General features: G+C 34.8%; 1 protein-coding gene across 7 annotated transcripts in view; it reads right to left on the minus strand.

Annotated features, from left to right (window-relative positions):
• Nucleotides 1-27,128, minus strand: part of Usp12-46 (Ubiquitin-specific protease 12/46) — a 448,691-nt gene that overhangs the window by 101,876 nt on the left and 319,687 nt on the right. The window contains exon 3 of one of the 7 annotated variants that reach the window (XM_067762681.1): nucleotides 10,354-19,424. The exons of the other annotated variants lie outside the window; for them this stretch is intronic. Coding sequence (XP_067618782.1) covers nucleotides 17,915-19,198 — 1,284 coding nt within the window. The 5' untranslated portion in view covers nucleotides 19,199-19,424 and the 3' untranslated portion in view covers nucleotides 10,354-17,914. Of the gene's footprint in view, nucleotides 1-10,353; nucleotides 19,425-27,128 lie in introns of those variants that run through there. 7 annotated transcript variants of the gene reach the window in all.

Here is a 27,128-nt window from a genome sequence, read left to right on the forward strand (position 1 = left end):
TTTGTTTTTGTATTCAATAATCGAATGTACCTAAATTTAAATTTTTCCTTGTCACACTTATGCTGCTACAATCACAAACATTTTATAGGCTGTCCTGTTTTGATTTCGAATTCAAAACACATTGCATTTTCTATTAGCAATATAGGAGTATTACATATATTATTTTTATATTCAGCTTTTGAAGCAAATGCAAAAAAATATGATTTCGGAAGAAGTGTTTTGTGTAAAATTTTTCCCGTAGGTACTAGCAGAACCCATAAACTTTAAGAACAACTCTGTTTACTAACTTCTAGGACACAATTATATATAATGAGGTTCCGTTATAGCACAGTTATAACTTTTAAGATGTTTTTGTATTTAACCTGAGGCCTGGGGCTAGATTCAATAAATGTACGTTTTTCAAAATTGACACATACTGAATCTAGTCACTGGTATGAAGTTTTAACGTTTAGGGAAAAAGTAAGGGTCTATAAAAATAGAATTAACAAAACTGCTTCGAAGAATTGCTTAGTTTCATTTATTTTTTACAGAGCTCCACATAGTTCGGCTATACCAGAACGCAAATTTTTGAACCGTTTCTTACTAAATGTAATATTTAAAATTACACTTTTTTGTGCAGTTTGAATTAAAGCAAAGTCGCCAATTTGCTATGTTTAGTAAAATGGTATCTAGGAAACCATGGAAACATCCTAAAATTTTATATTTTACAACGAATACGACACTTCTGTGGATTTCCCAGTGGTTTATATCACAATAAAATAAAATAAAGATTTGGTCACCTTTTTCAATGAATTTTCGTCCCAAATAAACACTCTGTGTGGCAACCGTGTTTTCAGCTTCTCTTTATGTGGGAGGTAATTTGTTATTATTTGCATGGGATTGTGTATATTATGAGAATTAAATGTCCCAGCTACAATCAACTTTTTATATGGATGCGTTCAACGCAATCTTATGCATGCCAATAACATAGCCACAATCACGCAAGATGTTGCGTTTGTATATTCGCATACACAATTTCTCGAAGCACTGTTATGAACATTCTCACTACAGAAGAAAAATATTAGCTAACCTATTTTGTGTCCTATTCATTTGGTAAATTGCAGTTTTTAACTGTGAATAATGTTAGAACAGTACCAACGAGTGGAAAAAATAATTTCACTTGCAAAGTGTGAAAGCACCTTTAGCCAAAGCAAATGTCGAATGTTTCTTCTTATGCCTTGCTTGCAACAAAAATTGAAAGTTGGCTACTTTTTCATGTCAGATGCGCCAGTGCCGCTTGATCTGCCGCTCTTCGTAAAAATACGTGCAATCTACTCAAAATGCATAAGATTGAGTTAAACGCATCTATATGAAAAACTGCTTAGGCGACGGGCCTTTAAGTTGCATTGCGCTTGATGACGTTTCATGTGGCTTCGTTTTAAACACTTTTCCGTAACCCTAACAGAATGCATTGCTCACCGCAATTTAGGATAAATACTATGTAGTTTTTCGATGTGCCTAAAAATGTGCTTTACTATTTACGCAATTTTCTCTGCTTATGCTTAATGTTAGGATGCTTTTTGGAAAATGTTTTGACAGCTATTAGCAAGCTGTTCGAAGTAGAGATATACGCCACCAACGTCGCCGATTTTTGTCGCACGTATTTTCTACTCATTTAAGACTAAATGGCCTAGGTTTATTGTTAATTTCGAAAGTTGGTCCGATATGGTCGAAGGGGGTACCAATGGATGCCCCATCCCTGTCATTTATAAGAATCCAATTGCGAAATTTAACTTTTTCTAGCCGTAAAAAGGATATTTAAAACAAGTAGGGTTCGAGTGTAACCGAACATTATATACTCAGATTGAGTTTTAACTGTAGTTACAGTTCATTTCAGATAAGTTACTTTTCTTATCCAATATAAAAGTGGGCATCTTTTATGAAAAAATGGACCCGTCCATTTTAATTGAAATATTTGCGGCTATTAAGAAAGCATGTATTCCCTATTTTATCACGATATGTTATTTTTTCTTCCAGTTATGGCTCCCTTAGTAAATCTCGTCCATTTTTTCTCGAAATATTTCCTGGTATAAGGAAAATATGTGTACCCGATCTTTTAACGATCCGTAAATTTTTATTTGAGTAAAGGGGCGGTGCCACAGTAACATATCTCAATATTTAATCAAGTTATCGTGATCACAGACAAACAGACTGACAGACGGACGGACATGGCTAAATCAATTTCTTTTTTAACACGCTTATATTAGTTGACCGTAAATCTTTTGGTTGCGCTTGACACCGCAGCCTTTTAAAAATTACACCAAGCTCTATCGATAAACCAAAGGAGGGTAACGGTGCGTTAATATCTTTCATTCTATGGTAATAGATTACATGGATTAGGACAGGAGTGACTTAAGCAATCCAATGACATAAAAAAACTTTAAGTGAATCCTTGGTGATAAACACATATGTATGTAAGAAGCAGGAAATTAAAGGAAAGAAAATCGTAGCTCCGACAACGCTATTCAGTTTAAACTCAACTTAGGAAACCGCACACTGCAAATCTTGTTTGAGGGGAAGTTCGCCTTAAAGTTGTTATCGAGGTAGATGCGACTGAGAAATCCACTCTAAAACCAAACTACGTTGAAATCTTGTCAGATTGCACTAGATGATATAAACTAAAATGACGTGATATGACGATCTGATATATCATGATGTGATCGTCTCTTAGCGCATTAATTTTGGTATCAAATATTTAATACACTTCGCCAATTGTTTAACGGCATTAAAAAACCACTGTTAGTGTTGTTATTAAGTACTTCCAGCTGCAGAAAAACATCGAATTCAAAAATAAAAACAAATCAATTGAAATAATTTATTACTGAAAATCTGAAGAGATGCATAAACATAAGAGAGAAAAAACTGACCGGCAAGACATTGCTAGGAACACAACGCGTGCCTTTGATTTCCTTATGATAAGTACCAAGACAACTAATCGTAAACAATAAATTGTTCCATAAGCAAATGATAAACATCTTCACACATTGTTAAGGTATTTAAATTTTAAATTCATAGTTACATACCGGAAAATTGGAAAAGTGAGGCCGCACACAAGACGAATTGCTCTCCAAAGAGATAAAACGAAATTAAATGACAAAAGGTAATGATAGATGCCAATAATGCACGAGGCCTTTTTGCAGCTGGTCAGTAATGGATAATTGAATGAGATACACATGACTGAGGTTTGAAAATGATGTCGAGGTCCATCTGAATAGTTGCCCCCAAGCGGCCAACCGACCCATTGAAAATTCGAACATCTCAAGATGCGAGATGGATATCCATACGAAAGACATCGAACTTGCTGAAACTACCACATCGATGCTGAAGTGTAAAGACAATCAACGGATTTCCGTAACTTTAAACCCACACTCTCTTTTAGTCTTCAATTATTAATTGGATTTTAAATAAATAATTGGTTTTTAAATTTTATATGTATGAGTAACACATATTTTATTTACAAGATAAACAGGAACATTATTGTTACATAGCAGAAATGGCAAAAGCTTTAGGCACAAAAAAACGCACTATTATAATTAAGCGCTTAAGCATATTTTCCGCAAATTTTAGTATTACGGCTCATGGTGCGTTAGATTAAAATGCAAACCAAGCAATGGAAATGCATGACTGGAAAACCAGCGGCTAAAACAAGCAATTACAAGCAAGTCAAACATGTTTTGTATCGCAATTTAGGCAAATTGCTGTTACTTATTAACTTTGTCAGAGCTTGTAGCGTATACGCATGATAGTTTCCATGTGCAGCTGCACGGTGGCCGCCGTGGCGTGATGGTAGCGTGCTCCGCCTACCACAGCGAAGATCCTGGGTTCACTCCCCGGGTAAAGCAAAATCAAAATTTTAGAAACAAGTTTTTTCAATTAGAAGAAAATGTTTCTAAGCGGGTCACCCCTTGGCAGTGTTTGGCAAGCACTCCGAGTGTATTTCTGCCATGAAAAGATCTCAGTGAAAACTCATTTGCCTTGCAAATTCTGTTTGGAGTCGGCATAAAGCAAGTAGGTCCCGTCCCGCCAATTCGTAGGGAAAAATTAAAAGGAGCACGATGGAAATTGGAAGAGAAGCTCGGCCTAAAATCTCTTCGGAGGTTATTGCGACTTACATTTACTTTTTTTATTTTAGCTGCATTTAATAAGGAGCGCGGTAGCTGCAGATGTAAGTATACGAAAATAAAAGACGATCTGACACGCTAGGCCGCAATTTCTAAGCGGCAGCAATCCGACTGCACACATCGCACTTTAGTGATGCAAATAAAAAGGCCAAGTTTAGTATGGAAAATAAAACGATTCGTAAAAAGCACACTTGAAATGCATAACACGTGATATCCCGTCAACCATTCAAGATAGAAAGTTGAAATTTAGCAGGGAGAATTTTCTTTTTACACCAAAAAATGCAAAATGGTAACTTTGGAAAAAAGGCTGGATAGGTTAAAGTACATATATTTTCCCAAATAAGTGTAGTGCAACACTCCTAAAAGATTACCAAAAACAAGCCCAAGATGATTCCAAAATAGATCAAAATGACCTCGGAATAATTCTCGTCCGCAGTCATCCGCAATAGTTCCAAAATGATTTCGAAATATTCCGGGAACTATCCCAAAATGATTCCGAGATAGTCCCGACCAATTCTCGAAGTTATTCAAAAGAGTATCGGAATGATATCAAAATGGACTGAAATAGTTCTGAAAATAATTTGGAAATAATTCCAAAACAAATCCAAAATTCGTCTTAATTAGATTCAAAATAAATCCATAATGATAACTATTCCGAATTAATTCCCATACAGTCCCGAAATGATCCCGAAACACTCCTACAAATCAGTCGAAAAATTTTAAAGCGGCACAAAATGATACTTAAATAGTATCGAAATAATTCGAAATAGATTCGGGATGATGTCCGAATAACCCCTGCAGTGGTGAACTGACGTAGTTCTGAAAATAATCCGGAAATGACCACTAAATATATTCCAAATTCCCAAATAGCCCATAAAACCATTCCGGAATTATTCCAAAATAGTCTCGAAATAAAGATGAATATAATTCCAAAATGATCTTAATATAGTCCCCGGATGGTCCCATGATTCCCAAAGAGTCACGAAATGATCCTTAAACAGTTTCTGTAATAATTCTGAATTTGCCCGTTAAACATTCCTAAATCTAGAAATACTCCCTAAGAAAGAACGAAAGGAATCCAAAACACTCCATAATTGCAAATAAGACACGAAATAGTTTCAAAATTATACTGAAGCTATCACTAAAACATTCCCCTCATGGTCACTAAATAGTACAAAAAGGCTCCTGGCGAGCTAGCGAGAAAAACTGCACCAAAAAAATAAATCACAACTAAAAATCAACAAAAAATATCCTAAAGTACATATCGCGCTGAGAAAGCAATTTTCTGTGCTTGAAATCGGCCATGAGAAACCAAATGGTTTTTTTTTTTCTGGTTAACCGGTTTTGGGGAGTTCCAATACATATGCTACATTAAAATAATACCCTTCCAACCTCGAGAACGATTAGATATGACCACATTGAAACTGAGAGGAGTTATGCTGTCGTTTAGTCCGCTCATTGCAAGGGTGCAGAATCGGAATCCAGTCCCGAGTGAAACGGCTTGAGATTAACAAGATTCAATTGGAACAGTGTAGCCTTGTCCTTTCTGTTGTTGTGTGTTGTTTTGATTTTCCTAAATTGTATGCTCCTAAATCATAGTTAAGTTGGTGCGTAACATGGGTTTTGTTGGAACCGGACTACACAAAGCCGATAAATTAAATAATTAAAACCACACATCACTACTTCACATCAATACCTACATACATTTGCACAAATATACGACAAATTAGCTCATTATTCAGTTTTGATCATGTTCCATTTACACAGGTCCATGTACATTGGGGCGGTCACAAATTTAAACGGTAGTACCACGGTATATCATAAAACGTATGAATTTGAAGACGGTTAATGCATGACGCACAAGCGTCAAACTTCTGACGGCCGTAAGAAGACACAATTCAGCCTTCTTTTATCGGAACTAAAATGTTAATATGAAATCTATGGACATGTTACTAATGCTTACCATCCTTATGTACATACATATGATTAAACACTTCCAATAGTACGCAAAGACAAACCAAACATAGCAGAAATCGTTAACACTTTCACTTAAGTCGTTGGATCCTGATTGACCGTTGTATAAATTGACATGGCCACGCAACTTCATACAATAAGGAAATATTTTGCTATCGAATATAATAATTTCCTTTACAAATAAAAATAGTATAACATTGAACTTATACACACTTGAATTTAACTATTGTTGTTTTTTTCTTCTTTCATTTATTCATTTATTTTTAGTTAACAAAGGATTGTTATGTTCTTAAGTGGGTAGGGCTCTCGACAAGAAAAAACGTAGCGAAAATTGTTCGAAAACAATCAAGTCTGGGATTAGTGGTAGCAAAGAAAGAATGAGCGCTTTCAGAGAATACTATTTTTGTTGATACGTTGCAAACAAGTTACCGTCAATTAAGTGGTAGAAATTTCCTTTTATGAACGGAGAGTTGAGCCAACTGAAATGAAATAATTATCTTTAATATTAAGGAAAAGGACGAAGAATATTTCACACGCATAACCAGCTGCTTGAAGCAAAGAGATTATTTCACATACACATATGTAGTCAGCAGATAAGAGCGAAGAAGAAAGAGAAACAATCACACATCATGTTATCATCAGCTACGAACAGAAGTTGCTACTCACACATACAGAGTCTGTATTACAGACGCATATACCTAGAAGAAAAGCATAAACTGCAGATATGGTAGCTAAATAACCAAGTATGAGAAACAACTGCTCCAGAAGGCATGTTCATGAAAAGTCTAGACCTTAGAAGAAATAGGGAACGAGGATCACTGAGAGTATAAAAGCAGTGCAGTGCAAGCGATATTGAGTCAGTTTGATTTAAAAACGCTATCAGTCAATTACGCGATAATTGTAATTGTGATGTAGAGTTGTAAATAAAGACCATTTTGCCATACTGAATATTGGAGTTATTTATTCGACAGTTCAGCGATTCGAACGTTAGCATAAGGTAAATAACATAGGTCGACAAAATTTAGCAAACATTCAGACCCATAAACCAGATTATACATATATTTCCGAAGGTTTATGAGCGCTGAATCCAAATCTGGCCTCAGAATTGCTCTATCAGCTCTGGTTTTCGAGATAAATGTGCAAAACACACTGTTTTTTGCCCATATTTGAGGTTATGTAGCCTTGCATATGTTTTCTTTCACCGAAATTAAAGGATTGGATCTTTAAATACAAGTCTTCTTCTTTCAAATGGCGTTGAGTTTGCTCAAATATCATTTTTTCGCTGAAAAAATTGACAAACATGAAAATTTCAAAATGCGATATCTCAGCGAAAAAAAAAAATGATATTTGAGCAAACTCAACGCCATTTGAAAGAAGACTTGTATTTAAAGATGACATCCTTTAATTTTGGTGAAAAAAAAATCTGCAAGGCTACATAACCTCAAATATGAGCAATAGCGGTGTTTTTTGCACTTTTAGGTTAGGATATCTCGAAAACCAGAGCTGATAGAGCAATTTTGAGACCAGATTTCGATTCATCGCATCAAAATCCTTCGAAAATATATAGTCCGATTTCTGGGCCTGAGATGCTGTCGGCCTGTGTAATAATCAGAAATCTCCCCCCAAAATTCTTTACAATAGTAATAAGTTTTTTTACATGGGATGCATTTATGTAGCTTTTCAAGTTGTTAATTTTTTTATAAATATTCAATACAATATCCAATTAATTCAAATTTGAAAGAATTTGTATATATAACAATGGTATGCTTATACTTTAGAACGCCTGTCATATAGGCTCTGCTCTTCCTGGTGTTTTTCAATCCACTCCATTCGACTGCCTTCTTCTAAAGCCTTCGACTCTATTCGCAACATAACCTCAATTTAAGCTGCCAAACTATATACATAGTATACAATGGGATAAATGCTAAATCTTGACAAGTTATTTTCTTTAAAATCAAAATTATTTTTTTCCTTGGTTGTTGGATACATTTTCTTAAAATTGTAGAAACCAAATTAAGATGAAGAAGTCTTGGCCACCATTTCGGTTGGCTGCTCGAGTAGGGAGTGATGTAAAGCAGCTTTATATAATATATGTATATGTAAATTCCAGGTTGTTGTATTAAATTTTCTTAGCTTTTGCGAAGTACTGAAATCAGCTGCGCGCTCACGTAGAAGAAGTGTTTTTCATATATAGTATCAATCATAGGCAATTGATAAAGAAAATTTATTTCTACGCAACTGAAATATATCTCAATAAAATGCAATTGACTTCCTATAACTGCCCCAATTGCATTATTACTAAATGTAGATATCTTATAATAGTTATATATCTAAACAGAAGAATTTAAAGTGGATGTAGTGTAACAAACAGTACAAAGTACTAGCCCGACCATCTCGGGAACGATTTGATATGACCACAAGAAACCTTCTAGGGCCACACCACCCTTCCACCCCCTAGCTCCATAAGGAACTTGAAGACGCCAGTGCATCGGCTGTCAAATAACAGGATTCGCCACGGGTAGGTGAGGTTAATTGGATTGGATAAGCTACATATTGCACTAGCAACCCGTTGAAAGAGTTGCGCTACACACCCCCTTGAAAAAATTTAATATCTTAGTCACCTCTTAAACCCCTAAACCGCTGGGGTGGTGCCCCTCTAAGATTAAATGGTGAGATGTACGAGTTATACGCAGTCATCAACATAGCCCAGCGAATTAAAACACAGCGGCTACGCTAGCTAGGCCAGGTTATGCTAAGAAAGTATTTTTGCTAAGAAATAATTTTTGTCGGAACCCGCCTATGGAAGCAGAGGGAGAGGGCGGTCCCTTCTCTGCTGGAAGGACCTGGTGGAAAGCGATATAAATTCCCTTAGTGTGATCGATTGGCGCGGGTTAACCCAACGAAGAAGCAACTAGTGGTCCTTGTTGAACGGCTAAATCGACTCAATTAAATTTATTATTTAACTTATTACATATGTAATTTCAATTCAATATTTTCGAAACTGATTACTGTGAAACCTGCCGCTTTTTTAAGGCTCGCTTTTTAGAGAACGGGCCACTTTTTTTGAGCCGATTACTTGTTTTGAAAAGCTAACTAGGGGCGTTGTAATACCCACTCCAACATGTTGTTTTATTCATTTATTTCCTTGTGGTGTGGTGGTAGCGTGCCCCGCCTACCACACCGAAGATTCTGGGTTCAAGCTTTGGGCAAAGCAATATCAAAAACTTTAAAACAATTTTTTTCAGTCGGAAAAAAAGTTTTTGTAAGCGGGGTAGCGGTGATTTGGCAAGCACACCGAGTATATTTCTACCAGGAAAAGCTCCTCAGTGAAAACTCACCTGCCGTGCAGATGCCGTTCGGAGCCGGCGTAAAATGCGACCCACATGTCCCGCCATGTTGTAGAAAAAACTAACAAGGAACACGACGCAAATTGGAGGGAAGCTCGGCATAAAATGTCTTTAGAGGCTATCGCGCCTTGACGATGTAGCCTATTATATTCGTCTACGGCCATTTAAAACCTCGTCTATATAAAAGTGGGCGTGGCCCTTTACCGATTTTGTTACTTTTTCCCCATTTGTTTCTTATGACGACTGCCGTGGTGTGGTGGTAGGGTGTTTCGCCTATCACACCATCACAAATCCTGGGTTCACGACCCGGGCAATTAGTAAAAAGTTTGTCTAAACGGGGTCGCCCCTCGGCAGTGGTTTGGCAAACACTCCGAGTGTATTTCTGCAATGAAAAGCTTATCAGTGAAAATTCATCTGCCTTGCAGAGGCCGTTCGGAGACGGCATAAAAGATGTAGAAAAAATTAATAGGATCACGATGCACAATGGAAAAGAAGCTCGGCCTCAAATCTCTGCGGAGGTTATCGCGCCTTAAATTTATTTATTTTTTAAGTTTTTTTTTATTCTTTATGACAAGGGCTGTTATGACAGTTTAAATGGTTTTTTTAGACCTATGTATAATATTTGAAAATTTTATTTTTTAGAAGTGGCCGGAGACACGTGAGCTTTGCTGATCTGAGTAGGAAAATAAGTTAGTATGTATTTTTTTTTAGTTGAAAAATTTAAAATAATCCTTAATCCTTGCATAGAAAATCAAACAAGTTTGTTCCTATTTTCGCATATTTTTATGTATGATAAGATTTACTTTCGGTCCCTGACAAAAACATATTCCCCTTTTCCACAATGTCCTATTCATATCAATTAGTCTATTAAGCATGTTTAACGGTTTTATTCTATATTTATGGTATTTTTTATATTTTTTTGTTTAGAGTAAGCTTAAACTTAAAAACGATTGTAAATAATATTTTATACAAATTAACGTAGTATACAATTTTAGTACGTGTACTGAACAGAGATTTAATGCAAATACAGTTGTATAATAAATAAGAAGAAATTACTAATAATCAAGCTAACTAAATTAATAAAAAGTTAACATTATTAAGCGAAGCCGGTCATATAAATTTGTCATAGGGCCAACAGAACAATATTGAGTCACAGTGTTGTTTGTTTCATATAAACACATATTATCGGGCAAACAAGGGGCCCCCGCTTAAATATAGAAAAACAAAAAACAAATAACTTCCCAGCCAGCATTTTTTCAAATTTTTGATCATAAAATATTCAAATATCATACCCCAAGATGATTAAAAACGTTCAAATTTAAAGGTATTTTCTATTCGAAAATTAATGTATCGTCGGGAGAAAAATTTACCATAAATGTGATTATTCTTGAATAATCATTTTTGATTCATGCTTCGAAACACTTTTTATTCATAGTTGATATCATTGTAAAATTGAACTTTAATTGTTTTAGAGTAATATTTGACTGCTTTTCACGGTCATTTTCTGATCATATTCGTGAACATATTTCAATCGTTTTGGTTGAGATTTTTGAATCATTTTTGAATACGATTATCATGATTTATTCTTCATATCTCATACAAAAAGATACTACATGATATACATATTTCATCAGGGGAAGAAAGCATGCGGAAATGAGCTATTTGAACCAAAGGTAAATAAACTTGACTGATATACACCTGCGACTACAACATCCAACATCAGTTATGATCGTCAATATGTTAAAAAACGATAAAGTACGGGATGTTGAAGCCATATTCAGGTATGTCAAGAGAGCTTCACTTACCTGGGGTTCAAATAGCTCACAAACTGCGTATTCTCCAACCATTATGTATTTTCTTGGAAGCCCAAGGTTGAGAAATGATTGGGGACATCTTCGGTTACGAGCAGCATTTACAATATCTTTTGTATAAATAAAAAAAATGTATATATTTTTTCTAACTTCATGATTGAAAAAATGTGTGCACGTGAAAAAATACGATTTTCAATGAAAAGTAAAATTTTAACAAGTACAAAATTTATTGTTCAGTCAACAAAGATAGTCGAAAAAAATTCAGAAAGCTGATTGAAAAATGATTAAAAATGTTTCATCACCAAAAGTAAACACATTTGATTTAAATATGATTCCAAAATGTTATTGAAAAACAATATTCAGTTTTTTATCATCAAAAGTATTCTTATTTGATTATTCTTCTTGTTGATTTTTATTAAATATTAAAATCTAATCATCAAATGACTTCAAAAATGATTCCAAAAAGTGATCGAAAAATGATTTTCAGTTTTTGATTATCAAAAGTATTCATATTTGATTATTTCGTTTGTTCACTTGTATGATAACTCATTATTTAGTCAGAAAGAGTAATCAAATTGTACTGATATGTAGGGAAATTCAAAATTGAATCACCTAAATGCTGAGTGGGTGTATGATAACTCATTATTTAGTCAGAAAGAGTAATCAAATTGTACTGATATGTAGGGAAATTCAAAATTGAATCACCTAAATGCTGAGTGGGTTTACTCTAATTCACTATTGATATTGCCATTGAGCCAATTCGATTTTTAATGATTTGTTCTGAAAGGATAATATGATTTTCTCTAAATAGAGCAAAGAGTTCTTATTAGCATTACTTTTAAGAATCAGACAGATTACTCATGGAACATTCGTGGAGCAATTTGATGCGTCTTTTTGATTTGAGAACCCTATGATTACTGCCTACGTAGCTAACTGAAGCCAAATGAGCATTTGTTAACGAATATGTTATTCAAATAATTAGTTTTGAATACAATATTGTTTCTACTACCTACATACGAAAGTTCTGTAAGTAGCACCCGTTTAATTTATAAAGACAATGCGTGGTTCCATATGCAGAAAGTAGCTAATTTGTTGTGGGCTAAAGCTTTGGAAAATTTTATGAAAATCTGATTTGATTAAAAGTTGATTTTAAAACGTGCGAAATGGCGAAATCCAAGAATGCAATTTATCAGCTGCTACGTGATAGATCAAACTTGCTTTAGACCCCCTTGCAGAGCGGCAAGTTATTTTTGGGTTCGGAGTTAATTTTCTTCAGAATTTGGTAACACGAGGTAGTATGGCTAGGACCATCCAATCCAAATTTAGATACAAAGGGCAAGATCTCCATAATGTAACCAAGCTTCCAATTACAGGAAGTTGAGTACGAAAACTCAGGCATAGTGTACAATCGTTTTTCCGGAGATCTATAGCAAATGCCCATTTTCTATTGAACGCGTAGGACTTAGGTGCAATGGTTCGAGGACAGAAGCGAAGAGCTTGAAAATTAAAATTTGTAAACATTTTCAATTTGGAATTTTTCAATTGAAATAATTACAATTTACAGAGAGCATACCAATAAACCTTCACCACTCCTTTTATCTGATAAATCTCACATCAAAAGCTCTCAGACGCTATGAAATTACACTGAATCACTAAAATGTTTGTTTAAGTATAAAAACTGCATTATCGGTTCTTTTGTGAAAGTTTTAAAACTTTCGAAGGAGTTTCGAAACGTTTTGAACAATGTTGTAATTCAGAATTTGAAACTCTGAACTTGAACTGTAATTTTATAAACTTGAATTGTAAATTTCTGAACTTAAACTGGAAAAGGTGTAGCACTTATGTATATTTAACCATGGGTCTCTAAATATTAGTTGCCCTTCCGCAAACGTAATAAGAGTACAATTATGCTATGGAATGCAGATCCCTGATTTATACTGACCTAAGGTAAGATTTCTATACAATAGTATTGAAATTATGGGCAAGATTATGTATGAGGCCTTTACACATTGCGGCGCCGTCACTCACATTCACAGTCACCACTATATATTACCAAAAGTTTCCTAAAGGTATTCAGGTTGCACTGAAGTGCATGAATGCTCTTATATGATAGGAATTTTGGTTCACAAGATAAAAAGCGACTCGTCGCGTTATACATAATTCACCCCTAAAATGACGATAGGGGTGTACGAATTAATCGTGGGTGAGGTTAGTATGTAGAACCGACCACTTTGAATGTTTCCGTCATACTTTGAAAGCTACACAATTTTTCTCTCTTAGTTTAAAATGAATATAATGGCCCGATATACCACGCTCATCTCGACCACAAAAGTAAAACTTTTTAATAACTTTTATGCTGGGACTCTCAAACTGCGTCAGCTAGATAACAACAAAATAAATAGTTTGAATAGCCATGTTGTTTAACATTGGTTTTCAATGCGCGGCATTAGCTTTAAAGCTTTGCTGTTGAAGTTATAGCGACTTTAAATAGTCAGCGTTTGTATGTATGTTTATAGCAAGCACCACAAGGGATAGCTGATATTCGACAATTTACACTGACTGTCGTCGAAATGTTTAACGGAATTAAACTGGCAGTTTGAAAGGGGTTGGTCACTGAAGAAATTGCTTTTTGAAGAGTTGCTGCGATATTACAATTGAAAGGATCATTAAGGCCCCATTACTGATACTTAGCATAGACTTGACTTGGCTTGAGAACTGTCACTTACAGTGCGTATGACACATGTTCAACGTTCAAGCATTGAAATCAAACTAAATAAATAATTGATTTTGCTTTCGTGCTCGCTACGCGTTCGTGTTTACTAACACATTCTCAATTTGGTAACCGTGTAAATGTAGTGGTGCCCACCGCTGCATATGACATTAATGGATAAGTAAGAATTCATCATGTTTCAGTATACGGATCGAATTTATGTACGCCAAAGAAATATGCGTCTTCCTGGAGTTTGTGCTTTCCTATTCTGCAATAACAAGAAATTTGACTTTGATAACTGAGTTCAGCCAACGTAAATTGACAAAGGGGTATGGAAACCCTCTATGGATAGATTTTCGAGTTCGCACATGTTCTCTAAAATCAAACACCCGCTTCATATAGTTGCAGATCTCATCATAATGATCTCCTTCTTGGCTATAAGGCAGAGCGAAGTGAAGCAGCCATCTGATAAACTTCTTTGGTTTATCTCTCTCTTTGTAAATGATGCTCAGGGTCATAAGCAGACAGACAGGGGGTCGAAAGAGATCTATTTGAATTCATTAAAAAATTCTGTACGACAGCGTGGAGACGAGTGAGACCAGAATCTTAGGAAGAATATGTAGAGTTATGCCGATTGGGGGATTAGAAGATATTATTAAATGTTTCAATGTTTCTTACTACATAGGAAGTTGCATTGCTGACTTAACTGGAAGGACAAGGATAAGAAGCCTTTGTCACCTTGTACTGCAGGGAGGCCATAAGCAAGAACTGATGCGTCTTTTGAAAAGTCGCAGACGAACCATCATGCTAAGTATACACACGGTAAACATTTCGGAAAGGCGTCAGCGACATTGGGCGCTAGTTATTCTTCTCCACCCAGGCACAAATGGCTGAACTGGACGTGGAGGTCTCCCGGAAATTCGAGTTTTCGGTAGCTAATAGTCTGCTGTTGATTAGAGGCCTATTGTAAGCGGAGCAGACGCTGCGCGGCGACTTCCGCTTGAAGAGTAGTCACATCTGCCATTAACTTGATCATGTTATGTGGGTGAATGAAGATTTCTCAAATCAGAACATTGTTCTTTCGACAAAACCGCTAACAGAAAATTATATAAGGGGACATGAAGTGTAAGAATTACGAAATTATAAAAACCCACTAGGGGGTATATAATTATCAGTTTTTGTCGATAACTTTTTAGCTGGTACATTACCTTGACCATATTTGTGTTTACCAATGCTGCGGCTTATCAGTCAGGTTAACTCTAAGTTGAATAGTTAACTCGCCGTTCTGCAAGTAGATCTAAAGCAAGTTTGAGCTATCAGGTAGCAGCTGATAAATTGCATTCTTGGATTTTGACAAGACTCTATGCACTGTAATGGTAGTCTGCTAAGAAGTGAGTTCAGGAATGTATTCACAGACTCAACGCTTTATATGTAGTACATAAGTAGTCGCAAAATTTGCAGTGTTTATATTTTCAGAGCATCTATGAAAGAATACCCTTTTTCTAATCAAATGTTTTTCTAAGGAATCCTTTATTCCCGAGAAGAATTTTGGACTTGGCAGGAATTCGCTCAAAAGCTTACCATTTAGGGGTTTAAATCGCACTATTCCAGTACGATAACGAAAACTAAGTTTTTTTAGTTGATAGTTACTATCTTTCCCGATTGTTTATTTTAGATCTTCTTCTATCAGAGAAAAGGGCTTGTCCCCTTTTTTTTTGAAGGAATTTTACAGAACGCTCCTTTCTTATTCATTAAAAATCTTTAGCTTGTGCAAAGGCAACACATTTCTCTACACTGACTTCTGTTAGATCTGCTTTAAATGGTAAAATAAACTTAATATTTATGATAGAGCATTTTGACATAATTTTTAGTTTATATGCATAACAATAACTTCGAAAATATATAAATTCAAGTTATCTTATACCGATTTCACGCAGAAACTTAATGGAATTTCAATTTTGTTTAATGAAATAATACATTTTTCCTTTTCACACAGGTATTTTTGCTTCATTATCGAACATCTATCAACAGCCCCAAAAAATATTCTGTTTTTTACAAAAAACAGTTAATATGGATAGCAGTGATAGTTCATGTGATGGACGCTGCATCTAATCTAACCCAATACATATGTGCCTATTTAAAAACAAAAAACAAAAAAATTATATTATCTTTTACTGCCAACGCTGCAAAAATAAAATGTTTGCTTTCTTCTATTTTTGGTAAATTATTGAAAATAATTAATTTTTGATTGTCATTTGTTACATTGACAATGGAATCCTAAACTTTAAGCTAAACCGGCTAGATTTTTCACTCCATTAGGAATTCAATAAAGCAATAATGAGATTATTAAGAATATGATCATTATATGGAATATTGAGTTCAGCTTTAATGAAGAAAATCTGACTAACTATTTCATCAAGTCTCTGTCTGAAATTGGCATTACAATTTTATATTTTCTTCATTATTTCAACTAGAGCTTACGATTTCTTCTTTCTTAAATCGTTCATTGGCATTACTATGCACATAGAGCTTCTCGAATACAAGTAAGAATTTCGAGAAGAAATCGCCATTGCAGCGACTCAATTGAATATTCACCCTTATTGTTATTGTCGTCGTCGTCCCTGAACGACGACGACTCACGACGACGTGTTAAATTCGGTATTACCATCGTCGTTTTCGATAACTATTGACGACTATCGACACATGTTTGGTATTGGCTAAGCAAATTCGCTGTCGTCGTCGCCCTCACACGACGCCATTTGTGTCGACGCTGTTTTTACTGACGACAAAAGAAAATTTGTAAGTAAAACATTTCTTTTTTAATTAATTAAATATACCAATATGTAATATGCATTGTTCTTTTAGATATTCAAAATGAAAATAACGAGTGCGCAACAATTCGAGGTTCTTGTAGCTGGGCTAGAAAAAATAGGAGTTATTTCTGATTTTTTTTCTATTGAGTCTAAGCTCCTCTTTATTATTTTCGGCACAAGAGCTCATAATAAAAAATTTTTGTAAAATATTGAAATGAAATATTTAAACAAATCTCTAATCGCGAAGAAAGATACAGAAATAGTAAAAAAAAATCGAACAGCTGATCCAGAAATGACAGCGATGGTATATTTTCCTTTCATTTTATCGATAAATTGTCGTCGTCGTCTCAACAAGCTTAGCCAATACCGATTTGGTGTCGAGGTGACGACGACGTCGATTCGATGTGACGGCGACTGAAATACGACGACGATGTCGACGACGACAATGACAATAAGGGGGATTGACAAGCTCGCAAGCTTTACGAGTATATCTCGCTTGTGTTCGAGAAGAAATCTCGTAAGCGCTACATATGTACTATATGATGTGTTTCGAAATTCGAGAATGTCACTTGAAGCCAGTTCTCGAATTTCAAAATTCTCATTTGAAAAAAAATCGTAAGCTCTAATTCCAACCCAATAACGAGAAAGCGCAAGTTTGCAGTGAGAGAATGTGAATGATATATTGAGCAATATAATTAAAAATGAGGAAATGTAACTTTGCATTGATAAAAGACAAAATTATAATGGGAACAAGTGAAGTTACATTGGATAAAATTAAACTATAGGCAAGAAAGGATAAATTTGTATTGAGAGTTTAAATTGGTAATGAGATTGTTTTTTTAAAGGATGTAAGTAAAATTTTCTCATTAACTCAACTTTCTCTTTTCTCAATATAAATATGCGTAAGTATTCTCTTTATAATTTTATGTTTTCTCACTACAAAGTTACGTTTTCATAAGCGCCAATCGCGCCGTATTCTCATTTAAAATATACTGTTTCTCATTACTATTTTCGCTTTTAAACTACTGGGTTGAAAAAGTATAGTATTTATTATATTTTCTTAAGCATTAGTAATTTTTCAACATTATCTAACTTCCCATTACGATGACGCGCAATCACGCGATTGATAAAATAATATATAACCCGTTTCCGATGATTTCTGTATATCCGAAGTTAATCCATAAAAGTCTTCAATAGTTGATGCCTCAATTTTATCTACCATATCATCATCAAATAATAACCATAATCCATGACTCTTAACAATGCTTATATAATGACCACGATTCGGTCCCGATCCACAGTGTATTACAACGGCCATTAAATCATATAGACGATCTGGATTGACCGCATCATCAGATGTATTGAATAAACGTAACTCAAGCGGAAATACGACACGATGCGATACTTTGATATGACGGTTAAATTGTTCCATATACTTAAAACGTTTCAAATGCAAAGCCAATATCATTGGTAACTTTTTGACGCGCATACGCTTTTGAGCCTCTTGGTAACTGCAACAATTGTCACATTTAAATTTATTATCAGAACAAAGTGTTTCAGTATTACTGAAACAACGCAAACAATGTGTTATCGAAGTATTTTGATCAACATCAACTTGTAGATCAAAGAAATTCTCATCCTTACTACTGACAGTCTCACAATTGAGGCAGCGTGTCTCTGATGTTAATATGCCTTGAAAAATTTCATGTACCCAAGTTGGTTCGGTATTGGCAGCATTTGCTTGAGTCGGTGTCGAAGCGTAATCGTTGCCGCTACATATGCCAATACCAACACCGCCTACACCGTTTAATGAGCCCGATGAATTGGTGCAAGTACCGTTGGACGTAGAGTTCGAGGCAGTTGTCGATGTGCTAGTGGACGAAGAAGATTTACTGGCAGTAGAAGTGACACCGCCGCCGCCGCCGCTGCCGCCGCCAACACTGGCGCCGCCAGTGCTGCTACCATTCAATGTATTACAATTCTTGCTTGCATGTCGTTCAGCCAATATGATTTCATTTATATGATTTATGAGAAAATTTAAAAATTCATGTGCATCTTGTTGCATATAATTATCAAATTCCTCCTTTTCTTTGCGCAGTCGTGCAATGAATTTTTTCGGTGCAATCGAGCCGACCTTTTTCTTCTGTGTTGCAATATTATAAAACAAATCCGCCAAACAGGAGAGTAATGTCTCCTTTGGCCGCTTATTTTTGGCTTTATATTCAAGTACTTTCTCGCGGAAGGGTTTGCAAAAATAAAGCGCCTGCAACACCGAGTTGCTATAGCAAGTATTGCCGAAATTCACCAAACCAAAATAATGTTCATTAGGCGGAAAAAGATCAGAGCCAATTTCACGTTCCAACTGTGAGACATTTGCGCCCATTTTTTAGAAAAAGTCGTCCATACGTTCTTGAGATGTTTTGTTTTCGGTTTCTTCTTTGTGTTTATTTATTTATTTAAAAGCGCAGTTTGAAAAGCACCACCACCATTAACAATTAGCAAAGTTTATGAGCGCATATATGAATGTGTGCATGTGACACTTTAGACAGACTAGTATTGGTAAATTTTGTTTGCATACATTTAGGCGCGCAGACTTACAATTTGTTCGTCTGAAAATATACAAAATTTTGGAAGAGGGGATATACGTCAGTATATATTGTTGTTTTTGTGTTTTTTTAATATTGATTAACTAATTAATTTTATAATAGAACTTTAAAACTAAACATATGAAACATTAAACGAACAAATACAAATAAAAGCATTATATGCAAAATATAAAAAAGGGCACAAATAGCTCAAAAAAGTGAACAAATAAACAGGTACTGAAAAATGCTAAAAAAGCAATAAAAGAGTTTAAAGCAAAAAATAAATGTATGTAAACAAATAACTTTGGCTGAGTTTGTTTTTTTTTTTTTTCTAAATCTATTTCGTTAATATTATGAATATACTAAAAAAATTGAAATATAAATAAACAATATTTTAAAGACGAAAAATAATTATAAATTCAAATATATATGAACGTTATTATCCCCTCTCCAACATTTTTACACGATTTGTTTTTATTCACTTCAACGCTTTTAATATAATTGTTTCTAGATCAAATTTTTGGTTTTCTTGGATTTTTTGTTGTGTTTGTTATTGCATTATTTATAAATTTACGTAATTAGTATTTGCAAGAATCGATATATGTACATACATGTATAAACAAAGTTTAAAAAATAGGGAGAAGGAAGAATACTTTTCTATATCTTATAAGTTACATATACATACATAAATTGATAAAAAATCCTCTTTAAACTATACACTATCGGTTTTTTTCTCTGCGTGGTCACTGCAAGGGAGATGAGAAGGTTATTTTCGAACACAAGCCACTCATGAATATGGTGAGCGCTTTAGAAGGCGAAAAATGTTAGACCCAAAAACAAATCTAAACTTCTTAAAATTCGTCGCTGCGCCAACGAAAACAGTTATGTGTTTTTTGTTAAATTTTTTTTTATTGCATATTTTATTATCACTATATAGAGCCCACATTTCTACATATGCCGTTTTTTTTTATATCTCTTTTGGTTTAGAAGTGAGGGAAAACAGCTATGTGCTCGCAGTACTAGAAGTACTCTGAAAAACGGTTATGTACTTACTTGCTTATAACTGTTTTTAATCGCTGGCGAAAGTGCTTTGATTTTATTGTAAAAAAGATTACAAACCATCTACATACATACACAAATACATACTGTATATACTACGTATGTTCTACAAGTTTATTTGCTCGGATGCAATTGGAAGTCGACCATTGCAATGGTAAAAATTGTTTTGTTATCCCCAAAGATATTTCTATTTTTAATCTAATACTGTTTTCACACAGAAACTTAATGATCTCATTTCACCTTCTAATGAAATCGTAAATTTTTTGCTTTCACACAGAAGTAGCTGCTCGATTAGTATGAAGGATGAAATGTCAAGCGAATAAAATGACAATGCTATATGACAGACAATAACATTTACTTTGACAAATGACATTTTTAAGCACTGAACACACCAAAAACTAAGAAACTGAACGCTGCCAACAGAGTTGGATTGGGCTTTTGGTTTAATTAGGCATTCGATTAGTCACTAATGAAATAATTATAGATTCGAATTTTGTAGGGAAGATTGAGCTCAATAAGCGCCTTAATGTAGAAAACTGCCTTTATTATTCAATAAGCCGTGTGTGTGAAAATAGTATAAATATGAAATATGGCATTCTTAATGAAGAAACTGGCTTTTGTTTGACGATTCTCAAGGCAGCCGGTTCTATGTACCGGAGCAACTCGGGGTATTTTACGACCAAGGGCTGTCATTTCATTGTAACCCCATTTAATTTGTTGTGCGTCTCCCACAAATTGTCATCCTCCCAGCAGATCCTTGCAGCGGGACTGCGCCATATTCTCCTTCTCCGGGAAGGTGTACTGCGTTTGCCGGAAAAGAACATGTTTAGGACGGTCACACTCTTGTCGATGTGTCACGTGCAAGGGATGGTTGCATCGGACAGGATGTTCTGGGCTAGACTCCTCGCCCCCGTCTTCGTCACCCCTTTGTCCGACACTAGCATTCGCGTAGGTCAGGGATACCATACAGACTCTCAGTCACTACCAACTTTTGAACAATTTGCCAGCACAAAAAATATATATTTTTGCGACATCTGGCCAATGCAGCTCCCGCCTTGGACGGTGGCACTTTCCTAGATGTGCTGGTCTCAGCTACGGTAACCCTCCAACGGGTTTCATCGCGCCATGCTGCCAGGCTGCAAACCCAACTACACCGGGTACCCAAATGCTTACCCAGGGATGTCCAGTCCCAGGGCCACAACAGCAATTACGTCCTGGAATCCCTCAACTCAGACGTAGTCACCTATCAGTCAGTTAAATTGTAATGGGTTAACTGGGAAGAACACGGAGATAGTTGATTTCATGCAGCGGCATAACATCCGCATTGCAGCGATCCAAGAGACCAAAAACACTGCAAGATCTGCTCTGGACAAAACGTCCACAGAAAAGATCGCGAGAGCGGAAATGGAGGCGGTCTCGCGTTTATCACCCACGACTCAGTGCAATATAATCTATTTGATCCCGACATCGGCATCACGCTACCGACTGTCTTACACCCTAAAATCTTGAGTGTGACGTTCGATCAGGATCTAAATTTTGGAGAGCATGCAACCGCAATTGTACCGAAAATCCAGAGCCATAATAAAATCCTCAAATGTCTTTCCGGCAGCACTTGGGTTAAAAATAAAGAAACGCTCATTACTACTTACAAAGCAATTGGGCGCCCGATTACATGCTACGCGTCCCCGTAATGGTCACCAAGCTTAAAGGTTACTCAGTGGAAGAAAATACAAGCCTGCCAAAATACTGCCCTCAGAACCGCTACCGGCTGTCTTCTTATGTCCCCAGAACACCACCTACAGAATGAGGCGAGAGTACTCGCCTTTAGGGAGAGAAATGAAATGCTAAAAAAACAGTTTCTGTTGAATACCCAGAAACCTGGGCAAACCAACAGACATCTGATTGATGAGGCTACACCTACCAAGGGCTTAACGGGTCATCTCCGTAAGCATTATGAGGAAATACGGCAACAATTTCATACATTTCCCTACCGCCAAAAGCAAATTTGAAACATGTTTGAAAGCATAAATGGCGCAAGTATTTATCACGTCGTAATGGGTTAAAAAACATGATTTTTTTCCTTCACACATCAGTAACATACTTTCCATAAAATATTTCAAAAATACGATATTTGCAAAATCTTGCAAATGGACACCAGAAATAAGTTTTTTTGATCTCCTGAAAAGTTACTCAAAAACACATAACTGTTTTTGTGAGCGCAGGGGCGAATTATTTTATTATTATTGATGCGAACTACGCAAAAAATATATAGTGAATTCGGAGACCAGCTCTTATAGTCGTCATTTATTTGTGTTTTTATGTCCACACATGTAAGTTTGCAGTTTTAAAAAAGGCAAGTTTACACTAGCATTTAAAAATAAAGAAAAACTGAGGTTTCGAACCGACGTGCTTCGAATAACAGTAGTGTGCTCTAGCCACTTAGTTATCAAATCGGTATAACAAAACATATAATAACAATTTTTATGTATGTACATATGTACATATATCAAAATGTTTCGAAAAATAACTTATAGGAAAAATTAAATTTTTGTTTCGAATTTTCAGCCACAAGTTTAAATTTATGGGTTTTTTATGGAATTTGAACCCGCACACGATGGTTGAAGTGTTACAAACGCATTCAGCCTGTCATATGGGTTTTGTTTTAAGCCCAGAAGAGTCTATAAAAGTCTACTTTTAATTTTTTGATCATCTTTTGGTTTTGTTTTAAAGCAGTTTTCAGAAGTTTCAAATTAAAACCGAATAAAATACAAAAAAATAAAGAACACACATAACACGACTCTACAAAAAAAATGTTTTTCTTTGTCCTAAAGTTTATTTCATGAAAACAAAAACGAAAAGAAAATACCTCTTTTCAGTATAAAGTTTGCTTTCGTAATAGTATAATAGAGTATTGTTACTAACTCATGGCGCCAGAGTGATAACTAAACAACGATCAGGTGATTTGTACAAATCTAGCATAATCCAAAATGTCGTCGCGCAAGTGTAAATATGAATCTGATGCTTTTTTTATATATTTGGCCAATTTACTAAAGTTCGAGATATAAAATATGAATTAAATACATCTCTCATCCTCTGTGAAGCCTAAGAAGCATATTTGGCTGCCCTGTTTGGAATCAATACAAGCCATGGGCCCCATATGTTGCTTGTAGTTATTGTAAAAGATGTTTGGAAGGTAAGCAATTTATATTTAAATAGTAAATTAAAAAGTAGACATATTGATTTCTCTTTCTATATTTTTGGTTGGCATCGAGGTGAGAAAAGATCTATGAAATTTGCAACATCAAGAATCTGGCGAGTACAAGAGACCACGTTAAAGACTGCTACTTTTGCATTGTGAATCCGAAGAAAAGACCTAGATGTAAAAATGCAAAACCTATCGAATATCCGGATCTTGAATCTTCTTCTGCTCCAGTCGCACACGATCTGACACGACCAGTACCAGAGCCACAGAAAAAATTATCGCAGAGAAGTAGAGTTTTTACCAACACCAAACATCATTTCATCACTACTGAAGATTTCAATGATTTAATTGGAGATTTAAATTTAACAAAAAGTAAAGCAGAGCTTTTAGGTTCTTCTTCGAACAACGTTATCAAGGCCAATATAATGAAAACATGATGGCAGACTATATTTGGGGTTTATTGAGGCATAGTATCTATGAACATAAAAGAAAAATTAAAAGTGTACACTTTCAAATAATTTTCCACTTTTTTGTAAGTTATTTCGATATTAAAACTTAATAAAAATATTTATTTGAATTGTTTCATTTTCAAGTAAAAATTAAAACCGCAGATTTTGAAAAATTTCGTTCAAGCGGTTTCCTAAATAGGAAAGCAAACTTTTTCACGCCATATGTTTTTTGTCCGTCAAATTACGACCTAAAGAATAGAAATTTAATGCTTTGAAGTCAAAGTCAAACTTTGTGTTGACCCGTCTCATTGAAAGGTTTCGAATTTAGTTCGAAAAAGTTTCAAAAACTGCTTAAACCGGTGAAAGGTTTATAAGTTCTGAACGTGTAAACTGAATTATTATTTGCATGTAAATATGTATTTTATGTCCAGTAAAATATATACAAAAAGTAGGAATAAATCAAAACAACTTAAATTATTATAAATTATTATTAAATAAATTATAAAATTAAAAAAATTGCTTCAAATAAATGTTTTCATACATTTAAAAAAAGCAATACGGGCAATCCCCGATTATTAAATCATATAAACAGACAAAGTTGGTTAATTCGTTGCAGTTCTATAAATAGAACAAAAACAGCAACAAAACCAAAGTTTCTTTGAAAACCGCCGTACCAAGCATAGCTTTAACACATAATTGCATACGAAGTATGCAATGTGTTAAAGATTAAAATATGCAAAAAGAAGGCAATTGGGAAAAACTTTACAACAACTAAGGCATGACGTAGCTGAATGCGTTTATAACCATTTCAACTATCGTAGGAGTGCGGGTTCGACTCCCACTCCCGGGAAAAAAGGCTTTGAAGAGATTTACAAGGTATAATCGAAACAGCTGTCGCCTTGCCCGTCCTGATGTCACGTTGTTTAAATTTTTCCCAAATTATTAAATAAATTACAAAACAACTTAAATTCTACAAAAAAAAATATGTTGCAACAAATATGTCAGTAACACAACATTCATTAATAAACCAGAAACTTTTTAATAATAGCTCATAAATATTTTATACTACATATGCGGATGTTTTAAATATTTTAATTTATCGCCCATGCTCAACACAACTTTATTGAACGGATAAAACAGCAAAAGAACGGAAAGTCAATTTTTAATATGGGTTTTCCAAAAGGTCTGCTTATAACTAATTGATGATTATCTCCGTTATTTTGGGACAAAAAAATCGTAGCAAGTTACTAGAAAAGATGAAAAGGAAAAAGCACCATAAAAGGACCATGCTCAAGAAATGGCAATGATCAATCCTCTGAATAAAAAAATAAATGTAAAATAAATAGCAGCGCAAACTCTTATGGGAACTCGATTCGTTTATGCCGTTACGATCAACTGTAACGTTACCACAGTTCATAATAGTGAAACATATCGAAAGCGTAAATTCAACTTCGGTTACACCCGAACTTAGACTCTCTTACTTTTATGGGAAGAGTTTCTCTTTAAAATATGCCTCAGTAGGATTATAATAGTAATTTAACTGAAATGAACTGAACAATTGAAAATCCCGCTGAGTGCACAATGTTCGTTTACACCCGTACTCAGACACCTTTACTTGTTTTATTTTATTTTGTTTTATTTCACTTTATTTAATTCAATTTATTTTAACTCTTTTTTTTATTTTTTATTTTTATTGTTTTCAATTTGATTCTATTTCATTTCATTTAAATTTTTTTTTTTTTGTTAAAAATATTATGTTGAAGAGAGGAAAAGATGTTGAATTTAAATTTGACATCTTGCAAGGTTGCGTGAATATGTGAATTGTGAACAGAGTTGTATTTCAACATATTAATTATATTAAATCTCTATAAAATTAATTAAAACAATAAATAAAAAATATGGAACATTTTGTTGGGAATTTTTCGTACATAAAAAAAATTTATTAAAAAACTTGGAGCATTTTGAATTTTCAAGTATTTGGAAAATGGTTTTTTGATGTTTTAAAGGACGGTCTGGCAACACTGCATATTGACTGACGTTCAAAGCTGCAATATCACCTGAAAGTATGCAGTCGGTGCAGACTGACAACTCACACGTACAAGAAAAATTTCATTTCACCATGGATGAAATCGACGCCTCGCAGAACAAAATTACCCAATTTGTTCGATATTTCTCCGAAGACAATTAGGCCGAGCTTCTCTTCCAATTCGTACAAATTGGAAAGACTGGTCCTAGATGGTTTACGCCGACTTCGAACTGATGAATTTTCACTGGCAGAAATACACTCGAAGTGTTTTCCAAATCACTTCCGAGCGGCGACACCGCTGAAAAAAGTTTGCTAATTGAGTAAACTTGTTAAGAAATTTTTGATGTTGCTTTTCCAGTGACTTAAACCCAGGGTTTCTGTGGCAGGCTGAGAGATTTGAAAGCTGAATTTTGCACATGTCCCGTAACAACAATCATCATATACTTTATTTCTAATTGCTGTGTTTTGGTTTTAAAGATGCAGATTCGGGCTATTAGCTTTGGGCAATTTGGTCGTAGTGCTTTTGTTTAGCTATATTTTATTAAAATAATTTGTTAAAAATAAACATTGTGAGCACACAAAGAAATATATTTGTACTATGGCACTATTGTGAATATTTGCACTGCATTACCGGCAGTTGCTATTGTACGCTAGATGGCAGCGCAAGCTGTAAGTTAATATATCAGCTTATTTCTGTTGATATTTGATAAGAGACTTTTATATTGGTTGCGCAAGATGCACATGGGTCAGACTCGTATATATTTCTAATTGCTGTTTTTATGTACGGGTCCCTTTTTCGCTCTTATTTGGAATAGAAATCTATAAGTAAAGTTTTGGTTGTAAAGATGGAGATTCGGGCTATTAGCTTTGGGCAATTTGGTCGTAGTGCTTTTGTTTAGCTATATTTTATTAAAATAATTTGTTAAAAATAAACGATTGTGAGCACACAAAGAAATCTATTTGCACTACGGCACTATTGTGAATATTTGAAC

This window comes from Eurosta solidaginis, chromosome 1 (genome assembly GCF_040869045.1).
Source record: "Eurosta solidaginis isolate ZX-2024a chromosome 1, ASM4086904v1, whole genome shotgun sequence".
Taxonomy (NCBI): Eukaryota; Metazoa; Arthropoda; class Insecta; order Diptera; family Tephritidae; genus Eurosta; species Eurosta solidaginis.